The sequence below is a fragment of the Centruroides vittatus genome, unplaced genomic scaffold (assembly GCF_030686945.1).
Source record: "Centruroides vittatus isolate TY-2023 unplaced genomic scaffold, ASM3068694v2 contig_19, whole genome shotgun sequence".
NCBI classification, from domain to species: Eukaryota; Metazoa; Arthropoda; class Arachnida; order Scorpiones; family Buthidae; genus Centruroides; species Centruroides vittatus.
The window spans coordinates 4,438,035-4,463,733 of record NW_027121169.1 but is presented as its reverse complement, the minus strand read 5'-3'; the positions used below and the strand labels follow the sequence as shown (position 1 = coordinate 4,463,733).

The 25,699-nt window shown below is 32.1% G+C and overlaps 1 protein-coding gene and 1 long non-coding RNA gene across 3 annotated transcripts in view; one reads left to right on the top strand and one right to left on the bottom strand.

Annotated features, from left to right (window-relative positions):
- Positions 1-2,568: 2,568 nt before the first annotated feature.
- On the top strand, positions 2,569-5,540 carry LOC136970268 (uncharacterized). Of its 2 annotated transcripts, none has more exons than XR_010879966.1 (2): positions 2,569-3,470; positions 5,280-5,540. It is a non-coding gene; the product is annotated as an uncharacterized lncRNA (long non-coding RNA). The 2 variants fall into 2 exon arrangements; XR_010879965.1 differs by having other exon boundaries at positions 2,569-3,579.
- A 3,410-nt stretch (positions 5,541-8,950) lies between these two features.
- The window catches only part of LOC136970161 (nucleolar protein 10-like), a 47,948-nt gene continuing 31,199 nt past the window's right edge, over positions 8,951-25,699 (bottom strand). The window contains exons 13-20 of the mRNA XM_067264569.1: positions 24,723-24,801; positions 22,496-22,623; positions 22,300-22,398; positions 22,140-22,214; positions 16,322-16,480; positions 13,176-13,387; positions 12,993-13,092; positions 8,951-9,495 (exon numbers count right to left, since the gene is read on the bottom strand). Coding sequence (XP_067120670.1) covers positions 9,379-9,495; positions 12,993-13,092; positions 13,176-13,387; positions 16,322-16,480; positions 22,140-22,214; positions 22,300-22,398; positions 22,496-22,623; positions 24,723-24,801 — 969 coding nt within the window. The 3' untranslated portion in view covers positions 8,951-9,378. The remainder of the gene's footprint in view (positions 9,496-12,992; positions 13,093-13,175; positions 13,388-16,321; positions 16,481-22,139; positions 22,215-22,299; positions 22,399-22,495; positions 22,624-24,722; positions 24,802-25,699) is intronic.

Here is a 25,699-nt window from a genome sequence, read left to right as displayed (position 1 = left end):
GGAGCCCTGGGCACTGGCCCCAAATGTCCTTATGTAAATCCGGCCCTGTTTGTAGTATTGTAATGGTGTCGAATTGGTCTTCCGGGTTTTTGGAAAATCTGCAGTTTTGAGATCCCAGAACCAAAAAAAAAGGCAGAGGGGGAAATACTGTGGATATGTATATATGTACTGTGTATGTGTTTCCTTATCTATTTCGTTTAATATCTCAAGATGGTGTAAAGATTAAGAAACGAAATTTGTCATGGTAACTTGCATATAAGGAACATTGATGCTATTAAATTTCGGTATTTAAAGGACGAGAGAGTAGGGAGATAGGGTGGTTACTTGCCATATCTCGAGAGAGTCGCATTTAATGATTTTATTCGTTATTAGCATTTACAATATATATATATATATATATATAACTAATTTCTACCCTCAAAATTAAGCTTTTTGGCAATTTACAATAATTAATAATATAAAATTTTTTAAATATCACAACAGATGGCGCCACACGCAAGTTTAAGTGTTTTTGCCGGGAAAGTTACACAACTATTTACTAGATTTATAGATTTTATTTTCGATTGTTTTTTTTTTATTGAGGTAAATTTAGTCTTAAAAATCAAATTTTATTTATGAAATTTTCCGAAATTTTGTGTATTTGAAGTTGAGAAAATTCGAGGAATTTATTCTAAAAAATGACATAAAACAAAGCTTAATATAACTTAAAGCGATATAACTTAGCGAGATTTATAACTAGTCAATTGAAGTTATTATCTAAAAAAGGCGATTAGTTAAGGCTATAAAATAGTCGAAGGCTGTTATTAGATATAAGTTTTATAACTTGTAAGAGGAGATTTTTTCGATGGAGGAGAATGTAAATTAAGGAAAATGACCTCGTTGCAAACCATAAATTTGATCGAAAATGAAAAGTTTAACCCTCAAAAAACCTAAAATTACATGTTACCTTATTAAACTTTCACATAAATCTTTGATTAAGTTACTTTTCTCTTGCAACAGTTTAACAGTAGCGTCACTACATACTTTAATTACTATACTCCATACACTAAACCATGTTACGTTATCATGCGATATTGACTTTATAAGACCCAATAACTGCATCCATATATTATTTACTAACTACTTAGTAACTCATGTTACGATAGATATTCGTACTGGGGATAATATATATATTTATATATAGATAGCGAAGGGATAATCAGAGATGTCAACTCTACTATATCCCCTAAGTGATGAGTAGAATATCCATAACTTATGGGTTACTCTACATATTTGTTACCAAAGTAATAAGTTACGATATCTTGGCATGTAAATATCTTAATGTTACGCTGCTATTTTCTTCTTTCCGGTATTATAATCAATCGTTACGTTACTTTACCATTTATTACAGTGAATTTTATTATGTTAGAGTGTTCCTTATAATAATATCCTTTCAATATGTATTACGTTACATTATAATAGTTATTACAATACACTTTGTATATGTTAGAGTCGGTAATTATACCTTTATCCATTCAAATAATAGGTAAGATCTTGAAGATAAATTCGTAATGCTTTTATTTCTTACCTGTAAATGGTAAGTTAAGTACAGTATCAAGATCCTAAACCCCATCTTTTTGGGCGTATTTTAGAGCGTTTTGGGCTCTAGATCATTGAAAATCGATCACTAAAGGAGTTTTTTTTAGCATAAATATAGCCAAAAATCAGAAGCTAAATGGAATAAATGACTTTCTACACCATAAAATTTCGCTCACACTTTCTTCTAGTAACGTTACAACAATCACCTTTAGTTACGAGACGTAACAAAGATTAGCAACGTTACATCCTATAGAAGATAATTTCACTTTTCCTATATTTATATAAATGAAATTTATGTCCTTAGGACCGATCCAATTCTATAAGAGGTACGGATAGGATCGAGTGTATCCGTCAAAAAATGGTCTCGTCCGCGTTACGTCAAGCCGTGACGTAAACGAAACGGTGGCACGTATCTATGACAAAAATGAACTATTCTTCTTGGCGTCACGGTTTAACCCAACAACCCTCCACCCCTGCGTGTTTCGGACGTATACACCCACCTCGTCACCTTGGATCAGCGGTCGAAGTCCTTGACAGATATTCTACGTCCCAATTCTGTCTCCATTCGACCCGATTAGCGACAAAGCGTGTCTGTCGGTCGACCCCAAATTCGGACCGTTGCCAGGACACCGAATGACGTCGAGATTCTTTGTAAGAGTCAACAAACCTCGAGTTGCAATTGGGTTTATCTGCACCCAACCGGATTTAATATATGTGAATCGATAAATGTGATAAATCTGCCAGAAATATAGAGGTTTACGGAGGTTTCCCCCTCTGTTAAAATAAGATATAATCCTATTTTTTAAATGATTATATTGCGTTAAGGAGTTTTTAATCTCATTAAAAGACGGAGAGAATCTTTGATGAGAGATTAGGATCCGGTTTTAAGGGTTGAAGGTCAGTCAGAGATCGCATTTAATTAAGGGGTGAAGGTGTGTCAAAGGCTCTAATTTGTTGAGTCGAACATTATCACCTGTTGCAAAAATAAAATCATTTTGTTGGAGGATTATTAGAAGTTAATTCCTACTTGAAGCAATGATTAAGTGAAAGATTATCCTCCGTTATAGGGAGAAAATCCTCTAATCAGGGATGTATCCCATTAAGATACACTGATATTCTACTATGAAAACACGTTTTCTTTCGAAATAATTGAGACCTTCTATTATTAGGAGGCCTTACTAAATCTGACTGTTAAGGGAAAGTTCACAAAGCAGCTCAGTATTAACAGAGGGATGCTTCAAGATGAATCTCTTTACTTTAGAGTAAGGGACTAAGATTCTATCGTTTTGAATAAAAGATGAATCCAGAAAAAGGTGTAAGTTGGATCCTTCCATTAGGGGAAAGCTTGTCTTATGCTAGAAGAAGACTTTAATTGTTTAGACACCTTTTTTCCCCGTAATTAGAAGGTAGAGGATTGGATCAGGGGATTATTCTCTGTTACGGAGGCAACTATCTAACCTACTAAACAAGGGGGTGGAAGGTATAACGTCGACAGAGAAACAACACAACGCAGTTATCGGCGTAAACAAGGTCGGATAGTACGTGTTGGGAACGGCGATAATGCAGGGGTACTGGCAGCTGCCATTGTCCTTGGCCAGCAACCGAACCATAATCGAGTCCGGTACACCGACACACTCGTCTTTACAATTGTCCTTGACCGTCCTCGGTCGTCCCACTGCTCTACATTCGCCTCCGTTTGACCCGGTTTTGCTCCCAAACTTCGAAGACGGACGACCGTTTGGCCTGAAAGTAACCTTGACGCATTTAACACCGATGTGACCTACTTAAGGTGCGCTTTTCCGACGGACAGACGGGCTGATGTCAATTTTGTCAACATTTTACGTCAACGGACAGCGTTACGAACGTATCGTCGATAACAGAAACTCCCCTACGTACATACATCGCCATTATTACTAATTTACTTTGCGAGTCTTTGAGGGGGGAAGCGTTTTGCGTATGCTTTCTGCTGGTTTTTATAGGTTTACAAGTGACTATATTTAGGTATTTTATGCGCGAATTTTCTAGTTTTACAGGCAGATTTATAGAATATATTTAGGAATTTTAAAGGCGAATGCATAAGACGTATTTAGATATTTTAGAAGTGAATGCAGAGGATATTTTACTTGAAAATTTTACAGTTTTAGAGATAAATATATAAGAAATATTTAGGAAATTTAGGAGTGAGCCAAACAGGTATTTTACATATAAATTTTGTAACTTTAGAGACAAAAAGAGAGACTATCTAGAGTATGTTCATGTAAAGTTTCTTTAGAGTTAAATATACTAAACATAAGCTTTAGAGATTTAGAATTTTAAAAAATTTTAATAGTACAAAAAAATAAATAATAAAAGATTTTATAATTCTAAAATTAATATAAATATTGAATTTTAAATATCCAACATTTAGAAGTATTAGAGATGGAGTTAAAATTTAAGTTTATATTTTAGAAGTGTCCTCTGTAAGTTGGAGAAATTTTAAGATATTAGGTAGTGTATCTTATAGCAAATCCTATTATTAGGAATGAAGGGTAAATAGAAAGACTGCTAGTAAAGTAGAATTTACTATTGTAAATCCTATTTAAGACATCACTTATCCTTTATTAAATATCTTAAGATACTTTTTATCTTAATGGATAATCTGATTCCAACTGTTAGATTAGAGAAAGAGGCTTAAAAAATAGAAGAAAAGGGAGGAAGCTGAGACATGTTGTTTGAATATGAGGTATTCTAAGGAAAAATAGTTGTAAGATTTTAGAAAACACTCACGAAAAAATTAACCATTATTTTTAAAATATCTTAAATTTACTATAAAGTTATTAAAATATAAAATACATCTCTGTATATAAAATTTCTTGAACTATAAATTGCATTTTGAATGATCTTTTTTACTCTTTGCAGTTAATTCCATGTAATATCTGTGAAAATATTAACCTCTTCATAAACTTGGATAATAAGTTCATTGTTAGCAAAAGATAAATATCCTGCAAGTCAAATGACTTGCAGGATATTTATTATTATATTCTACAATTTTCAAATTAGTGTGGATTGTAGTCTGAACGAAGCCTAAATTTATGTAAAAAAAAACTAAAAAGAGGAAAGTCCAGAATCTTTACTGTTTGCTAATATTAAAAATGAAAAATAATCTGATGTTTCTAGGATCGAAATGATAACAGCAATGAGTTTTATAGTCTGAAAACTCCCTCCCCTTAACTGATTTTTAATGATAATTATCCATTATAAAAGTTATGGGCTTGAGTCTTAACTGCTTTAGACAGTGTCAAAGATTCAGTACAAAATATAAATGGAAGATTTACATTTCTTATTCAAATATCAAACTGTATGCAAGTACTGGTACCTAAGAAACTAACATCCAATATATTTGTGTGTGAACTTTGAACATGCCAAATCTTCCAATTGCTATTACTGAATCTTCAATATCATCAATAGTAGTTAAGACATAGATCAGTGTGCAGTATTCAAGTCAGTTAATGTTTATGGATGACATTTGACTTAAACACATCAGACACAGTTAATATTTCTCATTATGCCATTCCTACCAGGGCTGTAGAGAGCAATCATGGGCTATGAAACCCCCTTTATACATTATACTCTCAGTTTATCATATTTCTTTTCTCTCTCTTTATTCACTTGAAATTATATAAATTTATTTTCTAGATCTCATAATTAAAATTTTATTACAGTGTCCAGTTCAGTCCTATAAAACCCTGGGTTCATGAGGTATCATCCAGTTTCCCTTTCCTCTTGCTCCTACTCTCTGAACCATTCCCATCCTTCTGTTTCTACTGTAAGCCTAGCAAAGAAGGCTCTTAGTGTCAGCCCAGCAGAAAAGTGTATTAAAAAGATGTAAACTAAAAAAAATGTTTTGTTTTTTAAATCAATTTTTATAAAAGGAATATTTAAAGATATGATTTTTTTTAAAAATAAAGCAAAATTACATTAAATTTTAATATCTGATTAATTTTAAAATAATAATAATAAATTAAACAGGATCAAAAATAAATTTTAAAATTAAAAAATTGTAAATGTATCTTGCATAATAAACGTAATTAAAAATATTCTTTCAGCAAATTCATTATTTTTAAAGTGTAACTTAATTACATTTACTACACTTCTTGATTAATTTTGATACAGTTTGCATTAAATATATGGGAATTAATTTAAAAATGAAGAAAATTCTTTTTTCTATCTCTTAAAATTATAATTATTATATTAAAAGTAATTACCTAATGTAATAATTGAGCATGAAAACACCGGATTTATCAACTGCAGAGATAATGAAATCGGTAAAGGTTTTTCTTGTAATTTTACAATAAACGGAGTTTAAAAGATGAAGATTTTTTAAAGTAATAATGCAGAAAAATTTTAAAATAATATTCTTAGGATATTTTAAAAATGAAAGTTTGTTTGTCTATACTTTTCAACAAAACTAAACTTATTTACACTATCAGTAAGCATTTAAACAATTTTTTCTTATTGTTAATTTCTCTCTGGTTCTTTCTGCAGATTACTTTGAATAGGGATAATTTAAATTGAACCATATACACAGTATTGATTCTTATAGTTTGCTCCATCATGTAAAAATGACAGTATATCCCAGTGAATGTACACAGAAAATAATTAACAGCACAATAAGAACAACTAAAAACCAAATAGACTGAACAGAATAATTTTTTAATTATGTATAAAATTCATGATTTATCAATATATCTAACTATTAAAATGAACAGATTAATTGATAAATTTTCTCTTAAGTGTTCTTAAAAATCTTAATCAAGCATTAAAAAATTTTTTATTTGAACATGAAAACAATATTTATATTTTTTTAAATTACAATAATAATTACATGTCTTTTTTCTTCTTGAAAATTTGAACCAGTTTTATACATAAAACTGGTTCAAATTTCATGTAAAATAAATAATAAACTAGTTTTCAAGCATTTCTGCTGTTAGTCAAAACTACAAAGATTTATTATTTATTTACTTTGCTATATAAAACTTTAATGATAGAAAATGGAGCTAAACACTCTAGCTTGTACCATCAAGCCATTTAGTAGACTGGCAGAACAATGTATTTAAAAAAATAGCTGCGAAAAATGAAATGTTTCCTCTCTTTTTTATAGTCTGCAGTCACAATTTTATATCAGTTGTAATAAAATAAAGTCCAGAGAAGGTAGAAAAATGCCATAAACTGCAGATTATGCAGTTTATGGCATTTTTATGCAGATGATATAATTATCTGCATAAAAGTTTATGGCATTTTTCTACCTTCTCTGAATAAATTATTCAATAAATAAAATACTGAAAAAATTTGATTTGATTTAATTTAGTGAATGATGAATACTTTTTATCACATATGCAGTTGTTGGCATATAAGCTACACCAGTACTTCCCAATCTGTGCACTGCAACAAACTTGTGTGTCATGAAATTGCCTCAGGTATGTTGTGAAAATGAAATGTTAGACATTTCTTAGAATTTCATTTATCTTTCTTCTTTTTACCGTCAGTCAACTGAAGGGAAAAGGTGGCGGCATTCACTAAAATAGCAACTGTTGTAAAATTTACAGCATCAGCATACCTCATAACAAAAGTTGCATGTGTCTATGCTTATGCTGGTGTACCAACTCTTATAAACATTGCAGCTTACCAGCTTAAAGACCAATACTAGCTCTTTACATATTGATTCCAATAGTCTTTTTACTTTTATAGTATATTTGTAAAATTGTGAGTTGTTGTCTTGGTAAGTTTAACTTCCTTATTATTAACATTTTTTTAAATCAACCATAATTTATTTGAAATTTTAGACATTTTATAAAATCAACTGTAAAAATTATGGTGTGTCACAGGAACCTTATTAAATTCAAAGTATGTCACTAATTCACATTGGGAAACACTGAGCTACACAGTTATTACTTCATTAAAACAAGGTACCACCTAGTAACTAGCCAAAATTTTTAACCTATTCTGATGAGAAACACTTAGCTAGAGTATTATATTCACACATTAGTTTATGATCTAAAAGTTGGTTGCTTGATTTGTTGACATGAAGCACTAATGCACTAAAGGTGCCAGCATCAATTTTTCTTGGTTACAAATAGGACTGACCTACACTGGTGTCTTCCAGTTAGTCAAATCTCAATACAGTAGAGAGTCGTTAATCCGAACCCCGATAATCCGAATGATTTTCAGTCGAACTGTGTCGTGCTGAATCGAATGCTTTTGATACTAGATTTACTTCTAAAGTATAATTTTCATGTTTTTATATTCTTCAATATATTTATTTTGTTTGTACAAAATAAAGAAATAATTTTTAATGATACAATAGCCTCGATTATTATTATAAAAATTTTCGTTAGGCTTAAAATCGACAAAAATTCAACACAAAGCGACACGCAACAGAGAAAAATTTGAACATTGGACAGGTTAATATATTTTTTCGTACATAATCGGTTATCCGAACAAATCACTAATCCGAACAACCCGTCCCCAATTGATTCGGATTAACGACTCTCTACTGTATATCATCACTTATAAAGTGACAATACAAACTCCATAATTCCCAATATACATAAAATATACTTTTCAGTACCTGTGAATTACTAAATGTATGATTTTGCATTGCAAATGGCATTGTTAATCTAAGCATACAATTACATGATATTGTAATGTATCAAACTCAAACTTGTGTGTAGACTTCATTCCTATATACATATATATAATTCTAATAGTTTGAGATATTTTAATTTAGTACCATAATGTGCTGATTTAGCATAAATTCAGAGCAGGTGAAACATTAGATTACCTGCCTACAAAGGCAGGTAATCTAGTGCTTTCCTATCAGTGCCCTCTTGTCTTCTAAGCAACTTACACTCTTCAACTTGATATGATTATTGCATTTATTCTTATGTTACATAGCTGTTATAATGTTGAATATGCCTTTTCCAAATGGACTTAGCATCATCCAAAAGTATTCTTTAACTAATGCCTAATTTTGCTGTCACTCAGTCTAGAAAAAACAGAGAAAATAGATGTTTTGTGAAGACCAAAATTGAATGCATGTTTTCCAGCAGATTCTTCAGAAACAAATGATTCAATTGTATTTTCTTGAAGGAAGAGTTCAGCTCAAGTATCTTGTGGGGATCTTCAAAGAGTAACATCAATGCCCTTCTATTTACAATAAAAGTATGTGCTGCAAACCATGTACCACAGTCCCTCATGAAAACATTTATTATTATTTTACACAATATTTTGTTACTTTATAAAATAGACAATTTGTCTTTTAGATATACATTTTTTCCATTTTTATTAATTATTTTTTAAAAAAATATCAGGAATAATATTTAATTTTATTGCTTCTAAGTATCCAGCTTTATTTTTGTATGATTCAGTTTACAAAATATACAAAAATATAGAGCAAATTTTTAAAAACATTACAGAAATTATGTAATAAAAATATTTCTAAATTTAAACATTATAATTTTTTACATTAAATTAATAAGTTTATTCATTCATTTGAAATAATACAAACACCATTTTTCTAACATTAAAATATCAATTATTTTTTTATAACAAAATAAAATTCTGTAATGTACATGATGATATTAATTTAATTTATTGCTACTTCAAAAAATTTCTAAAAATTCTATATAATATTATATAGAACATTTTATATAATATATAAATTGTAGTTAGTTTTACAAATAAATAAACTTACAATAAAAGTTATATTTTTCTAAAATTTTATAATTTTACACATTTACAATCAATTAAAATCAAACTGAATCAGTGAAATTTGTCTGTCCTTGTGCTTTTCACTAAAGCCTTTGCTGATCTTCTTAATTTCTTGCGTTCTTCTAGATGCTCTTTATTTCTTTCCTCTCTTTTTACTTGTTTATCACTCTGAAATGAAAGTAAGACATTTTAAATAATCAATGACAAATTAAATTAATTAAAGTATTAATTAAGGAGTGAATTAGTGTTTGGTTGATTGATTAATCAACATACAATACCAGCATTTTTTGGTAACTTCAACCTACAGAAACAGAGTGAATTCAAATTAGAATGGAATGGTATCAGCAAAATGCTGCGAGAGATGAAGTTAATATAACAACCTGGCTATAAAAATTTATGAGCAATTCGGACTTGAATGTGGATCCTCCAGAACAAGAGGTTAGCTAGTACTTTTACTATTTGGCTATCAATACCAGCAAATTAAGGCTAAATTGCTAGCCACAATTCCACTTATTATGAATAACCTGATATGATATTGTATGGTATTGTATCAATGATATGATTGACTATCTTAGATGAGGGATGAGAAATATATTTTCATCTTTATTACACATGATGTTATGTGTTGTTTGTGGATCATAGGCAGTGGTTTCTACTAGAAGTGAAGAAAACATGCTCACATAAAATAGTTTAATTTATTTCTACTATCATCTACAGTTTGTACTCTCTTCACACACATATACACAACTGATGGGAAAGGAAAAAGGGACATAATCTGATGATGCACTTGATGCTGCTTGTCCCCAGGTAAAATATCAAAGGGAAAAACACAACAGACTTCATATTGGGTTACATAAGTAAAGTTATCACAGTACATGATAAATTATAGGGCTGAATCAGATTTGAATGTCAGTGTTTATGGTGTTGTCAGACATCTTACTGTGCAACCACATAACCCACCAAGAGAATTAATGATGGATTTTATTTAAGATTTTTTCTAGATACTCCCATTAGATGTATTTCTGAACTGCATTGCACTTTATCTTTATTTAGCTTGTACTGCTATGGTGCCTTACACTCAAACACCACTGAAAAATGGTTATAAGCAATACACATACTCGTGCAATACTGGAAAGATCCCTTCTGCATCTGAATAAATATTAATCTCAATATACATGGTGTTTGCTTTAACATTAATTGTTATATTGAATTCTAGAACTCTTTCTTGTTATTTCTGCATCATAGATATAAATACCTACTGTGCTCTAGGATGCATCTAGTTTAATACTTAACTTATACATTAGAATTTCAACAAACTGACATAATAATTTAAAAGTTTTGATTATGAAATAAAATAACAACCCTAAAGACCAATGCAAATGAGATGTAAAGTTAAGAAGACAATCAAAATCAATGCCTAGTTTCACCAAGTCTGTTTTGACCTTGATAATGAACAGAGATGATTGTGCTTGCTGGCATTCATTGTTATCTTGAAATTTGTTGCCCATGAGCATTAGCCTTAACTTAATGCCACAATATCATTATTGCAAATTAATGATATTAACAATGTTATTGATTAATTAATCATACCATAATGAATAATCAGGTACCAATGATGTACAATGTCTTCCGTTATATGGCATGAATTTATTCACCAATGATAGATAAATAGAAGAATAAAATCACCAAGATACAAAATTGTGTTATCTCATACATAATTTTTCAACAGGTGACTGCTTTGCAGAGTAAAAACATCTAGCTGAAAGTAATAACTCACAGAGTTATTACTTTAAAAACCCATACATCACATCTCTCCTTTACCACAGTTTACTCATGTCCATTGCTCTATGAGAGTGTATCATGCATTTTCTCAAATTTGATAAAAGTATTTAACATGAGTTAGTGTTCTGATTATAATAATCCAACTAATAAACAAAAAAGGAAAGCTTTAATTATTGAGAAGTTTGAAATAACAACATTTTATAAGACTGTGGGCAAATTGTAGAGATAAAGTGTTTGCTAGACCTAGTTTAGAATAACAATAGCATCTAGCCAAGAGCTCATTTATGGGTATGCTACAGTTTAAATTTCATTGCAAACATGCAAACCTGGTCTAAATGAACTCTGGAAAAACTTTGCCTATTGCATTTACTGCTGTTACATACAGCTTTTAGATGTAGGTAAACAAATTTGGTGAATTGTTTTATTACATTACAAAAATGAAGAAGAAAGTAAATATAGAAAAGTATTAAAACTTCACCAAAGAAGGAAAAATGTTTTTTCTGAATTAATTTAGAAATATCCAACCATCAAAGAAACAACAATGTTCATTAGGCTATAGTTTTTCTCACATTTTACATGTAAATTTAATAGATTTGACTCATAAATCTCTGATTAATTCACTAATACTGGCTGATCTGTGGCTGGTTGGTAAGTAGCTTACAAGGGGACCTTACGGTCTCGGAAATTCAGTTCGGGACGAGACTTCGCAGGTTAGTAGTATACCTCAAGGGTGTCCACCCAGAAAAATTTTAAAGCGCACTAGCCAGAAGATTCCGAAAAAAAAGGCTCTAAAGTTTTAAGTGCAGCTCATATACTGATCAATTTTACAGCATGGCAACATAGCAAAATGGCTGAGTCTGTAGAGAGCTTTCTTACCACGCTGGTGAGCTGGGTTCAATCCTACTGCTGCCTATTTTTTTTTTTTTTTTTTTTTAAATTGTTTTAAAAATTATACCTTTTAAAATAAAGTTAATAACCTAAAAATATTATTAATTAAATCATAAATAATTCTACTTTATTTATGAAATGACTGTTACAGCTAATTAAAATGTGAATTAAAGATAATATTTTATTTTTAAAAAGTTACATAATTTCAAACGCATTTTTAATGGAGGTAAATTAAAACTTTAATTACCACTATAACAAATTTTCGGGTAGGGTTTTATTTATATAAAAATTTGTCAATTTTTTATTTTACATACAATCACCAGAATGATAATTAGTCTTGTTTTCGATGTTTTTATGATAATTATCATTCTGGTGATTGTATGTAAAATAAAAAATTGACAAATTTTTATATAAATAAAACCCTACCCGAAAATTTGTTATAGTGGTAATTAAAGTTTTAATTTACCTCCATTAAAAATGCGTTTGAAATTATGTAACTTTTTAAAAATAAAATATTATCTTTAATTCACATTTTAATTAGCTGTAACAGTCATTTCATAAATAAAGTAGAATTATTTATGATTTAATTAATAATATTTTTAGGTTATTAACTTTATTTTAAAAGGTATAATTTTTAAAACAATTTAAAAAAAAAAAAAAAAAAAATAGGCAGCAGTAGGATTGAACCCAGCTCACCAGCGTGGTAAGAAAGCTCTCTACAGACTCAGCCATTTTGCTATGTTGCCATGCTGTAAAATTGATCAGTATATGAGCTGCACTTAAAACTTTAGAGCCTTTTTTTTCGGAATCTTCTGGCTAGTGCGCTTTAAAATTTTTCTGGGTGGACACCCTTGAGGTATACTACTAACCTGCGAAGTCTCGTCCCGAACTGAATTTCCGAGACCGTAAGGTCCCCTTGTTAGAATAAGACCAATAAAATTTAATTTAATTTTATATTTTTATTATTATTAAGGGCTATTTTAATTGGAACTTACCTTTTTCTTGGTGAAAGTAACAGTCTTATTTCCAACAGAATTATTCGATACTATCATTTCTTCATTCTCCATTTGTTTTAACCGTTCATCTAAACTTGTCCTGAAATTAAAATAAATACACTTTAAGTATACTTTATATAATTAACATTATACTGTTTGAAATTGTACTAGTGATGAAAATACTTTGATTTATCATCTTCGTATGCATAATTGAACCCTTTAAATTCATTGCTTTTAAATTCGTGAAAGTGAGAAGGTTTGGTAGATCCTTCATGACTCTTTTCTTCATGAGTTTTCTGCCTTAATCGTCGGTGTTGTTCTTTTATTTCTTGAATCCAATCTCGGTCGTCATCAGAACTATCATCATCTTCGGAACTAGGTCGGCCTTCTTCCTCCTACAAATTTTATAATTAACAACAACGACATAGATTTTTCAAATACAAATCATCTTTTTAAATTTAAATAGCATGAATAATAGTAAAAAGATCAATTCGTTTTAAATGTTACATTTCTTTCTATTACATATCATTACTTTTATAAAGAATTTGCATGATATTGGATGTGCAATGCAGAGACTGTACTTTGAGTTTGATTCTGGGTGGACCCTCAGAAATTTTTTTGACAGTTTGATCTGGATGTATTAGTCCTTACTCCTAATTACATGGTCACCTACTGTGGGAAGTGGGTAGGAAGCCAATTATTTCCATCCACCAATAATTGGCTTGATCAACAGGATGGCCAGGTGATGAGGGATGGGTTCTGACATATCCAAGACAGACCACCTCCAAAAAATTGGGATTTTTTCTTTGTCTGGATTCGTTCCCGAGTCCCTCAGAGTGGTAGGCTGACACCTTAACCACTCAGCCAGCCTTACTTATTACCACCTGTAGTGGATGGAATTGCTCGTCTGGGCGATTCATCCACTACAGGTGGTAATAAGTAAGGCTGGCTGAGTGGTTAAGGTGTCAGCCTACCACTCTGAGGGACTCGGGAACGAATCCAGACAAAGAAAAAATCCCAATTTTTTGGAGGTGGTCTGTCTTGGATATGTCAGAACCCATCCCTCATCCCTCATCGCCCAGGCAAGCGATTCCCGCTGTTTGTAAGATAGCGGAAACTTTCATAATTCAAAATCATAGCCGTTACGGAAGAACCGTTAGAGAAGATCCGTTGGGAAAGCCATTGTAGTTGGAATCAACGATTGGCTGTCAGAGAATGGCCTCTGGCCGGACTTTATGAAGACATCGAAGCTGATTGGTGGAGAATTTGAATGTCGGCTACAATATAAGTAGTAGTTTTTGGCAGAAAAAAAGGATCTCTCTTTGGGACCTTGCTGAAACCTGGTGTAAGTGGACTCCTGTTGGACTATCATGAACTTTTCCTGACTCAGAGGTGTTGCGAGTACTAAGTCTGTTAGCGGAGATCGTAAAGTGTCCTTCCGACAAACTTGTATGGAACATAGTCAGTCGTACCTTAAATTAATGTATTGTGGATACCTAGTTGTAAAAGTTATTTTGTATTTATTTTGTATGTTTGTCTCGTCAATATAAACGTTGTGTTTTGTCAATCTGACTGGTTATTTTGAACATTGCTTCACCTTTTTATACATCAGGAGAAACGGTTAAATCTTAAATACTTATTTACTACAGACACAAAAGATATTTGAACTCCTCACCAGATCACTAATTCTATTCCTCACAAGTAAACTTTTCAAATAATTACTCTATAATTAAATGATCTTTGCAAAGATTATCAATTAAATGTTAAAAAAGTGCCTTGCTGCTAAATTTGTTTTATTAATATATCGCTCATTTTGATATTAATGAATATTATAATTAATATTAATTATTTAACACTAGATAAATTAATTACATTAAATTTAGGGATTTAGTTTAGATTTTAATATCTTGTCTTTATGTTCTGTACTTATTAGTTCTCTTTTGTATAATTTTGTTATATTATCTTTTAATTAACTTCTTTTTGATCTCTAAATGAGGATTTACTTCTAATTCCTTAAACCTGTTATTATTAACTATAAATACCTGTCTAGTTTTATCTGCTTTTATATAAACATTTTTTAGCCGTTTTGAATTTCTTATAAAATCTATTATTTTTATCTACAACTTTAGCTATAAGGTAATTAATACAGCTAAACTAATAGATAAAAATAATAGATTTTATAAGTAAGTCAAAATGGCTAAAAATTTTTTTTATAAAGAATAATTTGTCAATATTAAAAGCCGTTTTCAGCTTTGAAGGTGATACTTTCTTACAAAACAGCAGTTCTGATGAAAACCACCTTTTGCACTTAAGCAAAATTAGTCATCTGCAAGCAGGAAACCTCCATCCTCTCAATGTATCATGATCGCATCGCTATATACTCTAGATATGTTTATGATATTTTCATTTTATGGCACCATAAGTCTGATTTACAACAATTATTGGATGACATCAATAATAAACAAACAACAAAAAATATGTAATATAATAAACATTTTCATTTCTTATATTAAATATTTTTGTTGTTTGTTTAACTTGTTTGATTTGCTGGTATGTTTTTAGATGTATTTATAATCTGAAATTTTCAAGGCAAAGAGCAGGAAATTGTATTAACAACAAAGAACAAACAATCTCAAAAGCATGACAGGCAATACTTGTGAGCTGCATATCCATACATTATTAGGTATGCACATGACAGGCAATTTAAACTGTATTTGATATGAAATTAAATTTTCCTGTTTGGAGATTCAATGAACTTCTATGTTCATTGAATCTCCAAATGTACATAGATCCTAGTGGAATGAATTCCACTATGCTCAAATTTCCTGAAGAAGAACTTCAGAGTAGGTCAGAAATGTTGGAAAGGTGATAATTTTAGCAATTTTGTGGAAATCAAATGTTGAAAGTAAAACAGTACACTTGCATGTTATAAAGAGGGTATTCCATTCCCAGAAAGCTAAAAAAAAAACTATAAAATCTCTTATTAAGATAAAAAAAATTTTAACTTTTACAGTGAATATGTAACAAAGCATAAAACATTATATAAAATGTTAACAACTATAAATTAAACAGAAAACAGACAATAAAAACGATTTTTACAGGCAATTAAATGTTACAAAACCAAAAATGGCCAGAAAGTGCACCAAATATTAGCTTAAAATTTTCCTTTGTTGGCTGAAAAATGTATAAAAATATGAATTTGTCATATGGAAAGGAAGTTAAAGGTATCAAAGTATTATGCATGAGAGAGCAAATTGTGCAAAAGTGTGCCTGCATGATGCACATGCACACACTAAACAGAATATTTTAAAATTCACTTGATAACTTACCTCTTCAACTTGCACTTGAAGTTTTTTCTTCCTTAATTTATCTTTCTTTGATACTATAGGATTTAACAATTTATATTCATCACATTCTTTGTTTATTTCATAGTCAACATTTTCAAATAAGGCTTTGAATCTATCATCTTCTAAGATATTTCCTGTTTTCTGGAATAAAAAATAATTATATAATGTAAAAATTGGTCATTTTTATGCATACAATAATTTATTAATTGGATAAATATAGAATACAGACTCTAGAAGAAGCATATGAAATTTAAATATTAAAACTTACTTAAAATAACTAATAAATGATCTTGTAAATCAATGTTTTTTTTTTTCAATTATTTTCCAACATAATCTCTCTTAATTTCTAAAGAAATTCTATTTTACATGTAAGATATACTAGAAACATTAAATGCTTCATATAGTGAAATCAAATAAAATATAAAATAATATATTTTCTATTCCACTAGATGATAACAACTTAAACATGAATAAAAATAAATTGCAGATTTTTAAATTTTATCTATACTGTTCAGTTATCATGTTTTTGCTTGACATACAATCACACAATACATGTGCACACTACAGCTATAAGCTAATGCCTAATTTTTGTTCATTTTAAGTGAGCAAGGTCTGCAACCAGATTAACCAGCAATTAGTAAGTGATAGGGAATGATACGTAATCTGATCTATTGATGATATATGTAACAGTCCAGTCTGGATTAAAACTTGAATCTTTACAGTACTATCATTAAGTATTTTGCCACAGTGGTTGTATAATATATGGAACGTTATATTGATCTTGAAGTTATCTTGTCTTTATACTACTTAGCATATTAAGAAATTGCAAAAAACAGTAGAAGCATAAAATAATTGAAGAATACGAAAGACATCTTTACATTTTGTCCCCATCACACCTTGAAAACATAACAGTGTTATGGTGGATTATGTTCATGAGGTGCAATTAAGTAAAATGTGAAGACTATTTTCGTAATCTTCTATTACTCTATGTATTTTTTAAAATATATTTATCATCCTGGCTATTTTATTATTTATCAATAGAAATTTAACTAAAAAGTTATTAATATGCTTATTTTACCACAATATTTTAATAATAATTCCTTAAATATTTAAAATTGTTTGACAACTGAAACTTTCCTTTATTTGTAAAACTACAGACTAATAACTGAATAGCATTAGAATTTAATGTAAATAGTTTAAATATCTGTCCACAATATACCAATACAGTGGTGCCTTGTATAACGTACGCTGCGAACAACGGACTTTCTGTTTGACCATTACGTGACTCGAGCAATGAACCGGCTGCGAACAACGGACTTTCTGTTTGGCCGTTACATGACTCGAGCAACGGACTGGCTGAGAACAACGAACTTTCTGGCATAATTGGTGACTGCTCCATGGGTGCGTTCTTTAATAGCGGTCGCTCTGCGTCTCCACTACTACAGGAGTGCGGGAGTGCTCTGCTGTTTGTAGGCATTTAGGAACGACGGTGAAGAAAAAAAGATGGCAGCGCCCGCACTATCGATAGTATCGTGATGGAAGAATCTATAATTCTAAAATATGAGCTTTTAAAGGCAAAAGAAGGGTCCCAACTAGGCATTTAGGAACGACGGTGAAAGAAAAAAAGATGGCAGCGCCCGCACTATCGATAGTATCGTGATGGAGGAATCTATAATTCTAAAATATGAGCTTTTAAAGGCAAAAGAAGGGTCCCAACTGTAAACGTAATTGCCTCCTAGTTATCAACGACCCTCTCTCCCCGCCAACCTTTGTCTCCAGCCAGGGACGCAGTTGGATCGATGTAACCACTTGCTCCCTTGGCTGTCACTCTCACATTCGCCAGTGGAGAATCCTGGAGGAATCACTTGACGATCATGCATTTATCTCCTTCTATATTGACATCACTTCTCCAGTCGACCTCCGGCACCCATGCCGCAAATACAATCTAAAACGTGCTAAGTGGAGCGATCTTCAGTATTATCTCACCACCAACCTGATCGACTGCGATGCTGAAAACCCTGAGGAGGCCCAAAATCACATCAACTACAACATCGACATCATCAACACTGCCTGTAAGATGTTCATCCCTCAGTTCACTAAGTCACGTAAATCGGTCCCTTGGTGGACTGCTGAACTCACGAACCTCAGGAAAGAAAACATTACTCTTAGAAAGCAGTTTCAAAATTGCCACACCGAGCCCCATCGCTTGACCTACAAGCTACAGTATTACAACCACCTTCATATATATAAAAATAAAATTAAAACAGCCAAGAAGGATTCGTGGAGGAAATTTTGTGCAGCTGCCTCTAAAAACCCGTGGGGATTTATTACTAAATTCTGCACCAACAAACTCAAAAAGAAGCAAATTATGTGTTCCAACATTGAAGGTGAAGACTTTCTTCAGGCTGCAAATAATAAAATGGACAAATTCTGTTATGACGACCCTCACGAACAAGCCACCACAGCACACACTGAGTTTCGTTTGTTAATAGAGGATGACATCAATACTCCCAACGCTCCTAGCTTCCACCTACAAGAATTAAAGAAAGTTTTTGCAAACCTCAACAACAAAAAATCCCCCGGGCACGATGACATTACCCCAGAGCTCGCCAAGCACCTCTGGAACCTCATCCCTCACCATCTCCTGCAGCTTTATAACACCTGCCTAAAACATGGCATCTTTCCGCATTCCTGGAAACTCGCCAAGATTGTCCCAGTGCCAAAACCTGGCAACCCTAATGACTGCAGGCCTATCTCTTTGCTACCAGTTCTGGGTAAGGTTTTGGAGCGACTCATCAACAACAGGCTTCTCTGGCACCTGGAGGTTAACCACCTTATCCAAGATACTCAATTTGGCTTCCGTCCCCAAAAATCCTCAGCTGATGCTATTTGTCATGCAGTTAACTGTATCAACCACCTACTGGAAAGTAATAAGTACGTTCTGGCCATCAGCCTTGACATCGCCAAGGCATTTGATAGTGCCTGGTGGCCCCTGATCCTTAAAAACCTCAGGAACATGGACTGTCCTGCCAATATCTTTCACATTCTTAAAGACTATCTTAACGACAGATCAGCTACTTTGCGCTGTGGGGGACACACTGTTCTTCGCAGGGTTGTTCGTGGCTGCCCGCAGGGCTCAGTGTGTGGCCCCATTCTTTGGAATGTCCTCTTCAACGACTTCCTCTCCCAGGACTTTGGCCATCACAATCTGATAGCATATGCTGACGATGTTTTGGTCCTTTTTGGCGGCCGGTCCCGTGCGGCCCTTGAGCAACATGGAAATCGCATTCTCGAAAACATTTTAAGTTGGGGTACACATCACAAGCTTACCTTCAATCCCAACAAAACTAGATGCGTTGTTTTTAACAAGCCCAGACGACAACATCTTTACCTTAGAGTCCCCAGCATCAAAATGGGCGTGCAAACTGTTAAGGTCAAAAAAACTATTAATTACCTAGGTGTGATCCTTGACCATCGACTACTCTGGAACTCTCACATTGACTACATCACCAATCACACTGGCAGAATCTTTAATGCCTTTGCGCGCATTGCGAGAGGTCAATGGGGACTGGCCTCTGAGGCTATGGATGTAATCTATAACCAGATCTTCATTCCCATCATCACATATGCCTGCGGCAGCTGGGGAGGCGCAGTCCATAAGTCTTATATCAAGCGTAGGCTGATTGCAGCACAGCGTAGAGCTCTCATACAGATCACCAAGGCCTACTCTACTTCTCCTAACATTCCCCTTCAAGTCTTGGTGAAGAAAGCTCCTATCAATCTCATTATTACCTCTCATCTCAATCTCTGGCAAATTAAAAAAGGGTCAAGATGTTCACACTGGTAGACAACTTATTCATCACGAGGACTTCGAAAAGGGCATAAGTTTCGCAAATTTCCAGCACCCTGCGACCCCTTCTAGCATCATTTTCGACCAACCATCCCACGTTGACTTTGAGATCTTCACAGATGGCTCGAAGACAGATGCAAAGGTCGGTTGCAGCTATGTTGTATTTCAGCACTGTCAGGAAACCACATCGGGCCAGTTTAGGCTGGGTAATCATTGCAATGTCTTCCAGGCTGAACTCTATGCCATCAAAATGGCCATCGTCTGGACTAACAACCTAAACAATAAAAATAGTGCCATCATTACTGACAGTGCATCATCCATCGCTCTTTTAGGTAAACAATCTTCCCATCCAATCTCTACTGATATCCAAAACTTGGTCTTCAACTCCAACATCCGCATATTTATGTATTGGACACGCGCCCACCAGGGCGCTCATGGAAATGAGAGGGCTGATGCCCTGGCCAAGGCTGCTTCTGTTGACATTAATCTCCCCATCTCCTACAACAAATTCAAGATCAAGACTCTCAAAACCATCCTCTGGCAGGATCTGCTTCTTACTTGGCAGCATGATTGGGACAACTGCAACCATCCTGTCACCCACAAATTCATTCTCTGCATCAGTAACTTTATGTCCTTCAATTGGTACAAACCAAGTCATTACATCACGCAGTTTCTCACCGGCCATGGCCGTTTTCAGTCCTATCTCGCCAGATTTGCTGGTGCGAACAACTCTACCTGCTCTCTTTGTGGTGTCAATGACAGTAGTGTACATTACATCTATGACTGCCCCTTGCTCGAACTAGAACGCCATTTTCTAAGGACAACAATCGACTCCCATGGACACAACTGGACCAACCATGACTCCTGCCTACGCAACAAAGACTCTTATGAAGCCTTCCTTAACCTCATCTCTATGTATTTCTCCCGCACCACTGTGAGTGGCTACTAGTTCTGTAGTGTAATCTACTTGTTTACTTTGTTTAGTCTGTCCTATTCATGTCCCTTCTTCCTGTAACCACAGGCTAGTCTAGTACTGTACATATTGTATATTTTCATTGTTCTTTTGTATTTTATGTCTTTTATGTTTATGTTCTACTAATTAGTTTTAGTCTTAGTTTAATTCTGCATTTATTCTCTTTGTTTTTTTTTTTAACTCTTTTATTGTAACTTTTATTCATGGTACACCAACTGTTCAAACCCTGTATACCTGTACTGTGCCAACACTTGGTTATGCGAAAGCGGCACCAAGTATATACTGTTTGTAGTATGTTTTATTTAATAAAAAATCTGAATCTGAAATCTGAATCTGTAAAATTTAACCATAAAATGGATTATTTGTTGTCCACGAAAAATAGCCACGAAAAAAATTTGAATGCCGGCTACCATTCGAAAAAAATTCGTAAAGACACATCACCGCGTGCACTAACTCGCGCTTTCACAATTTCTAAATTTTCATTCATAAAACCACATAATGGACCCAGAAACGAAACTATCGGAGCCATGGAGGATGCCATGTTGCTTTCCACCGTAAACTACTGCTACAAGCGGCCGTTTTTGCCGTTCAACAGTGCCCACACCCACCAGAATTTAGGAACACGTTCCACAGGAATTTTTAAACGGATGTCGCTCGCGCAGAGTTACGCGGAGGAATAAAAGAACGCACCCCATGTTCATTTTTTTTCTGATACAGTACGGTTATTTTATGCTGCGGAACGAATTAGATGTTTTAACGTGTATTTCTATGAGAAAATGCGTTTCATATAACAGACGTTTCACTTAACGGACGTGCACCTGGAACGGATTAAGTATGTTATATGAGGCACCACTGTATTCTGAGTATTACGTCAAGGATTAGATTCAACGATTATTATATAACTGAATAAATAATTATCAATTTAATTATTATATTTTCTAACTTCAATGTTAAAAAGTAGTTTAAAAATCTCTTACCCTTTTCTTTGATCCTCCACCTTCTTTTTCTTCTTGTAATTTTAATGCTAATTCGCGATTTATCTGAGGGAGTTTCTGTAATATGAAATATAACATTATTAATTTTGATTAAAAAAATAATAAATTTGATAAAATTTCAATAATATTTTATAATTCTTACTTTTATCTTTACTCTATTAGTTCTTTCTGCTTCAATTTTCTCTCTTATTTTCTTCTGTCGATATTCTTCGTATGCAAAAGGTTCTGATATCGATTTAGCCTGAAATTAATAGAAATATTTGTTGCATTCAATAATCATTTAATTTTTAATTGATGCAAAATAATTCATGCAAAAACAGAATATATATTATCATTACCTTATGATATAATCTTATATCTATAAAATATCCATGCATATAAGCTCTTAGTAGATTCGTGCCTATTAAATGAGAGAGTCCCAAGTTGCCAAGTTCCTTCTTTGACACAAATTTATAATCGTCGTACACTAATATAAAAATATAAATTAAAATTTATATCATATCTGAAAAAATTAATATTTTATTGTAATAGTAGGCTAATCCTATACAATACCAAGCTCAAACCATACTACTAATCAAATAATCAAGTTAGATTTATTACTGAGCTACATTTTGGCTAATTAAATATATAAATGCTATGTAATTAGAACTAAAGATAAATGATTGAGTCACCATCTTCTATTAAATTTAATAATTCAGAATATTCTAAAGAAAAGATCAACCCAAAGTGGGACTTGAACCTGCAACTTCTGCTTACTCTGCAGATGTGTTGCCTGCCAATTATGCTACCTGGACGGTATAAATGCAATACTAATGATAGCATCAATATTTTAAACTAGCTGCATATGCATGGCATTACTTGGGTTTTTAAAGGATTTGTGAGATTGGGTTATGAAAGGATGATTAAAAATAATGGTCTTAGTAACTAAAATGCATATTTATTGGCCTGAGTATTGACAATAATTAAACTGCAAAACACAAAAATTGCTTGGGATCAAGTTAAGAGAGGAGTAGGCTTTACAGATGTTGGGGATGAGATCTCCCACAGTATATTTTCTAGAGTGTTGAAGAATATTCATGTCAAATTCGGTGTTGAATAGTATAGAACCCTTTATCTAAAATATATACATACATACTTTGACTTTTATATATATGTAAAATTATGCTGAATCAATCTTCTATATAAATAAAACTTATACTAACATAGTTAGGCCTAAGTAATCATGAACACAACATGAAAGATTCACCATGCTTGTATGTAGTGACATCACTTTTTCCAACCTCTTGCTAATTTCTTACTAATTATTTGTAATATTAGTTCTCCAAACATAGTACTATACTTCAATAGTGCATCTTTCTTATAGATATTTGCTTGACAGGCAGCTGTTAATTGATATTTGGTGTGTCACAATCTAGCAACAGCAAGACAGAGAGACCGACAGAAATCTGTTACAGTTTAATTTATATAATATAGATTTTGAGATCATATGTATGTTTAAACCTTCTCCTAAATCAACAGATTCAAAATATGAAGTTTGGTTGACATATGCTAAGGCTTTTTCACATGATGTGGCAACAAACATCCAAATATCCAAAATGACAAACAGATGATCATTATAGTTTTATTTATATAGATTATCCACAATAGTAAAATGAGTAATAAAATAGAATTAGTTTGCTCTTGAACGACTAATACAAGATACCAGCATATTGTATGCTACATGACCAACTATAATTATGCCTGTTACAGGTGTATTTGAGCCAAAACAGGACTGGCCAGCATGAGATACAGATCAAGTGCTCTTGACTTGTAGTATCCATGATAAATTATAGAGGTTTGAAAAGCATTACAGTAATAGGTTAACTTCTAACCTCATATCATCTGTCCAACAAACTTTTGTAAATAAACAATTATTTCTAATACATATTTAAAGACAAAATGAAGATATTCTTGGATGAAAAACAGAAAAAAAAAGTTTGAAATTTTTCTCCAATAAAATTTACTGTATCAAAATCAAAACATATAGACATCAATTAAAAAATTATATATAACCATTAATTGTTGTTAAGAGATGTAAAAATACATCTATCTATAGTATTTCCCAGAATATAAATGAAGCCAATGTGCTGGATATTAACTGTGTATCACTCTGTTAATATAGCTGAACAACGAAATTACAATAAATACAAGCAATAAAATACAGTAGAAAAACTGAATATTCAAGCATCATTCATTACAATGAGTCAAAAATTCTTTAATTTTTGACTCATTGTTATCACACTTTTGATAGAAAAACACAAAAAAACAATTTAAGTAATGCAGTTATTGCCATAGATCAAACTGGAAATAAAACTTTAGAAGAAATGAATGCAAACTTCTAATTATGATCAGAGCTGTGGAGAGTAAACATACAACTATTATTATGAAGAAACATTAAGTAACATAACCTTTAACAATAAATTATTTTAATATAGCATTTACATTGAATACTGTTAAAGTTTTGTTTTAATCTACAATTCCTTAAAAGTACAGAAGGGATAAAGTTACAAAGCAATTTTTAATTACCTATATCTTGGCCAGATTCTTCTAATTCTTCTGTTAAACTGTCTAAAAAGGAACACCATTTAGGAGCTGGTCCCAAAGCCTATAAAAATAAAATAATTAAAATTTACATCGAAATTTATGTTCTTTCTGCTCAGAGTTTAAAATACCATACAAATCCATAAAAGCACGAAAAATGCCTATCAAAGGTTTGGCCAGGGCTATAAGACAGACAAAGTGATGAAAAAGACTTGACATATCTAATTAAAATTATCAAAAAAATTTCTGGTATTCTAATATGAAAGATGACCATGCAACCAAGGCAGTGAAAGCAGTCTGCCAATGTAGGAATCTTAATTGAATCTGGACAAAAATCTTCAGAAAATTTCCAGATATGTTGAGCCTGTTCCTCACCCACTTGGTCACCTTGTCGGCCTAGCCAAACTTTTAACGAAAAAGAAAAGACCCTCTAAATACCTAAATAATAGAAAAAGTAAAGAAGAAAAAAGATCACTTGAAACCAAAGTATCTAAAGAGGTAGACACCTTTACTGCCTTGGTCAACCAGCAATCATTAAACCATTGATTACTACTTAGCTCTATAACAAGTTTTCAAAATTTTATAAATAAAAACTGAATTGTTTCATAGAAGTGTACACAAAACTTTTTCTCAGCATTACAAAATTTCTCAAGATTTCAGTTGGTAATATTGTAACTTTTTACTATTTGGTGATAATGTCATTAAAGCATATTTCTAATTCTACAGATCATGGGTCTAAGTTTAATGAATGTTTGTGTTAATTTTCATTTTGATGAATCTTATTATTTAGAAAAAGTATGCTATAGTTGTGGAGGTCTATGGCATTAATCCTATATTTAATCAAAGTTAAATAACAAGAAAATAAGATTACAAAACATTCAAAAGTTCAATAAAACTTTGTAGAATTTTCATGTTTTATATTTTATTTTATTTCTATTTATAAAATCTTTAGGAATAAGCAA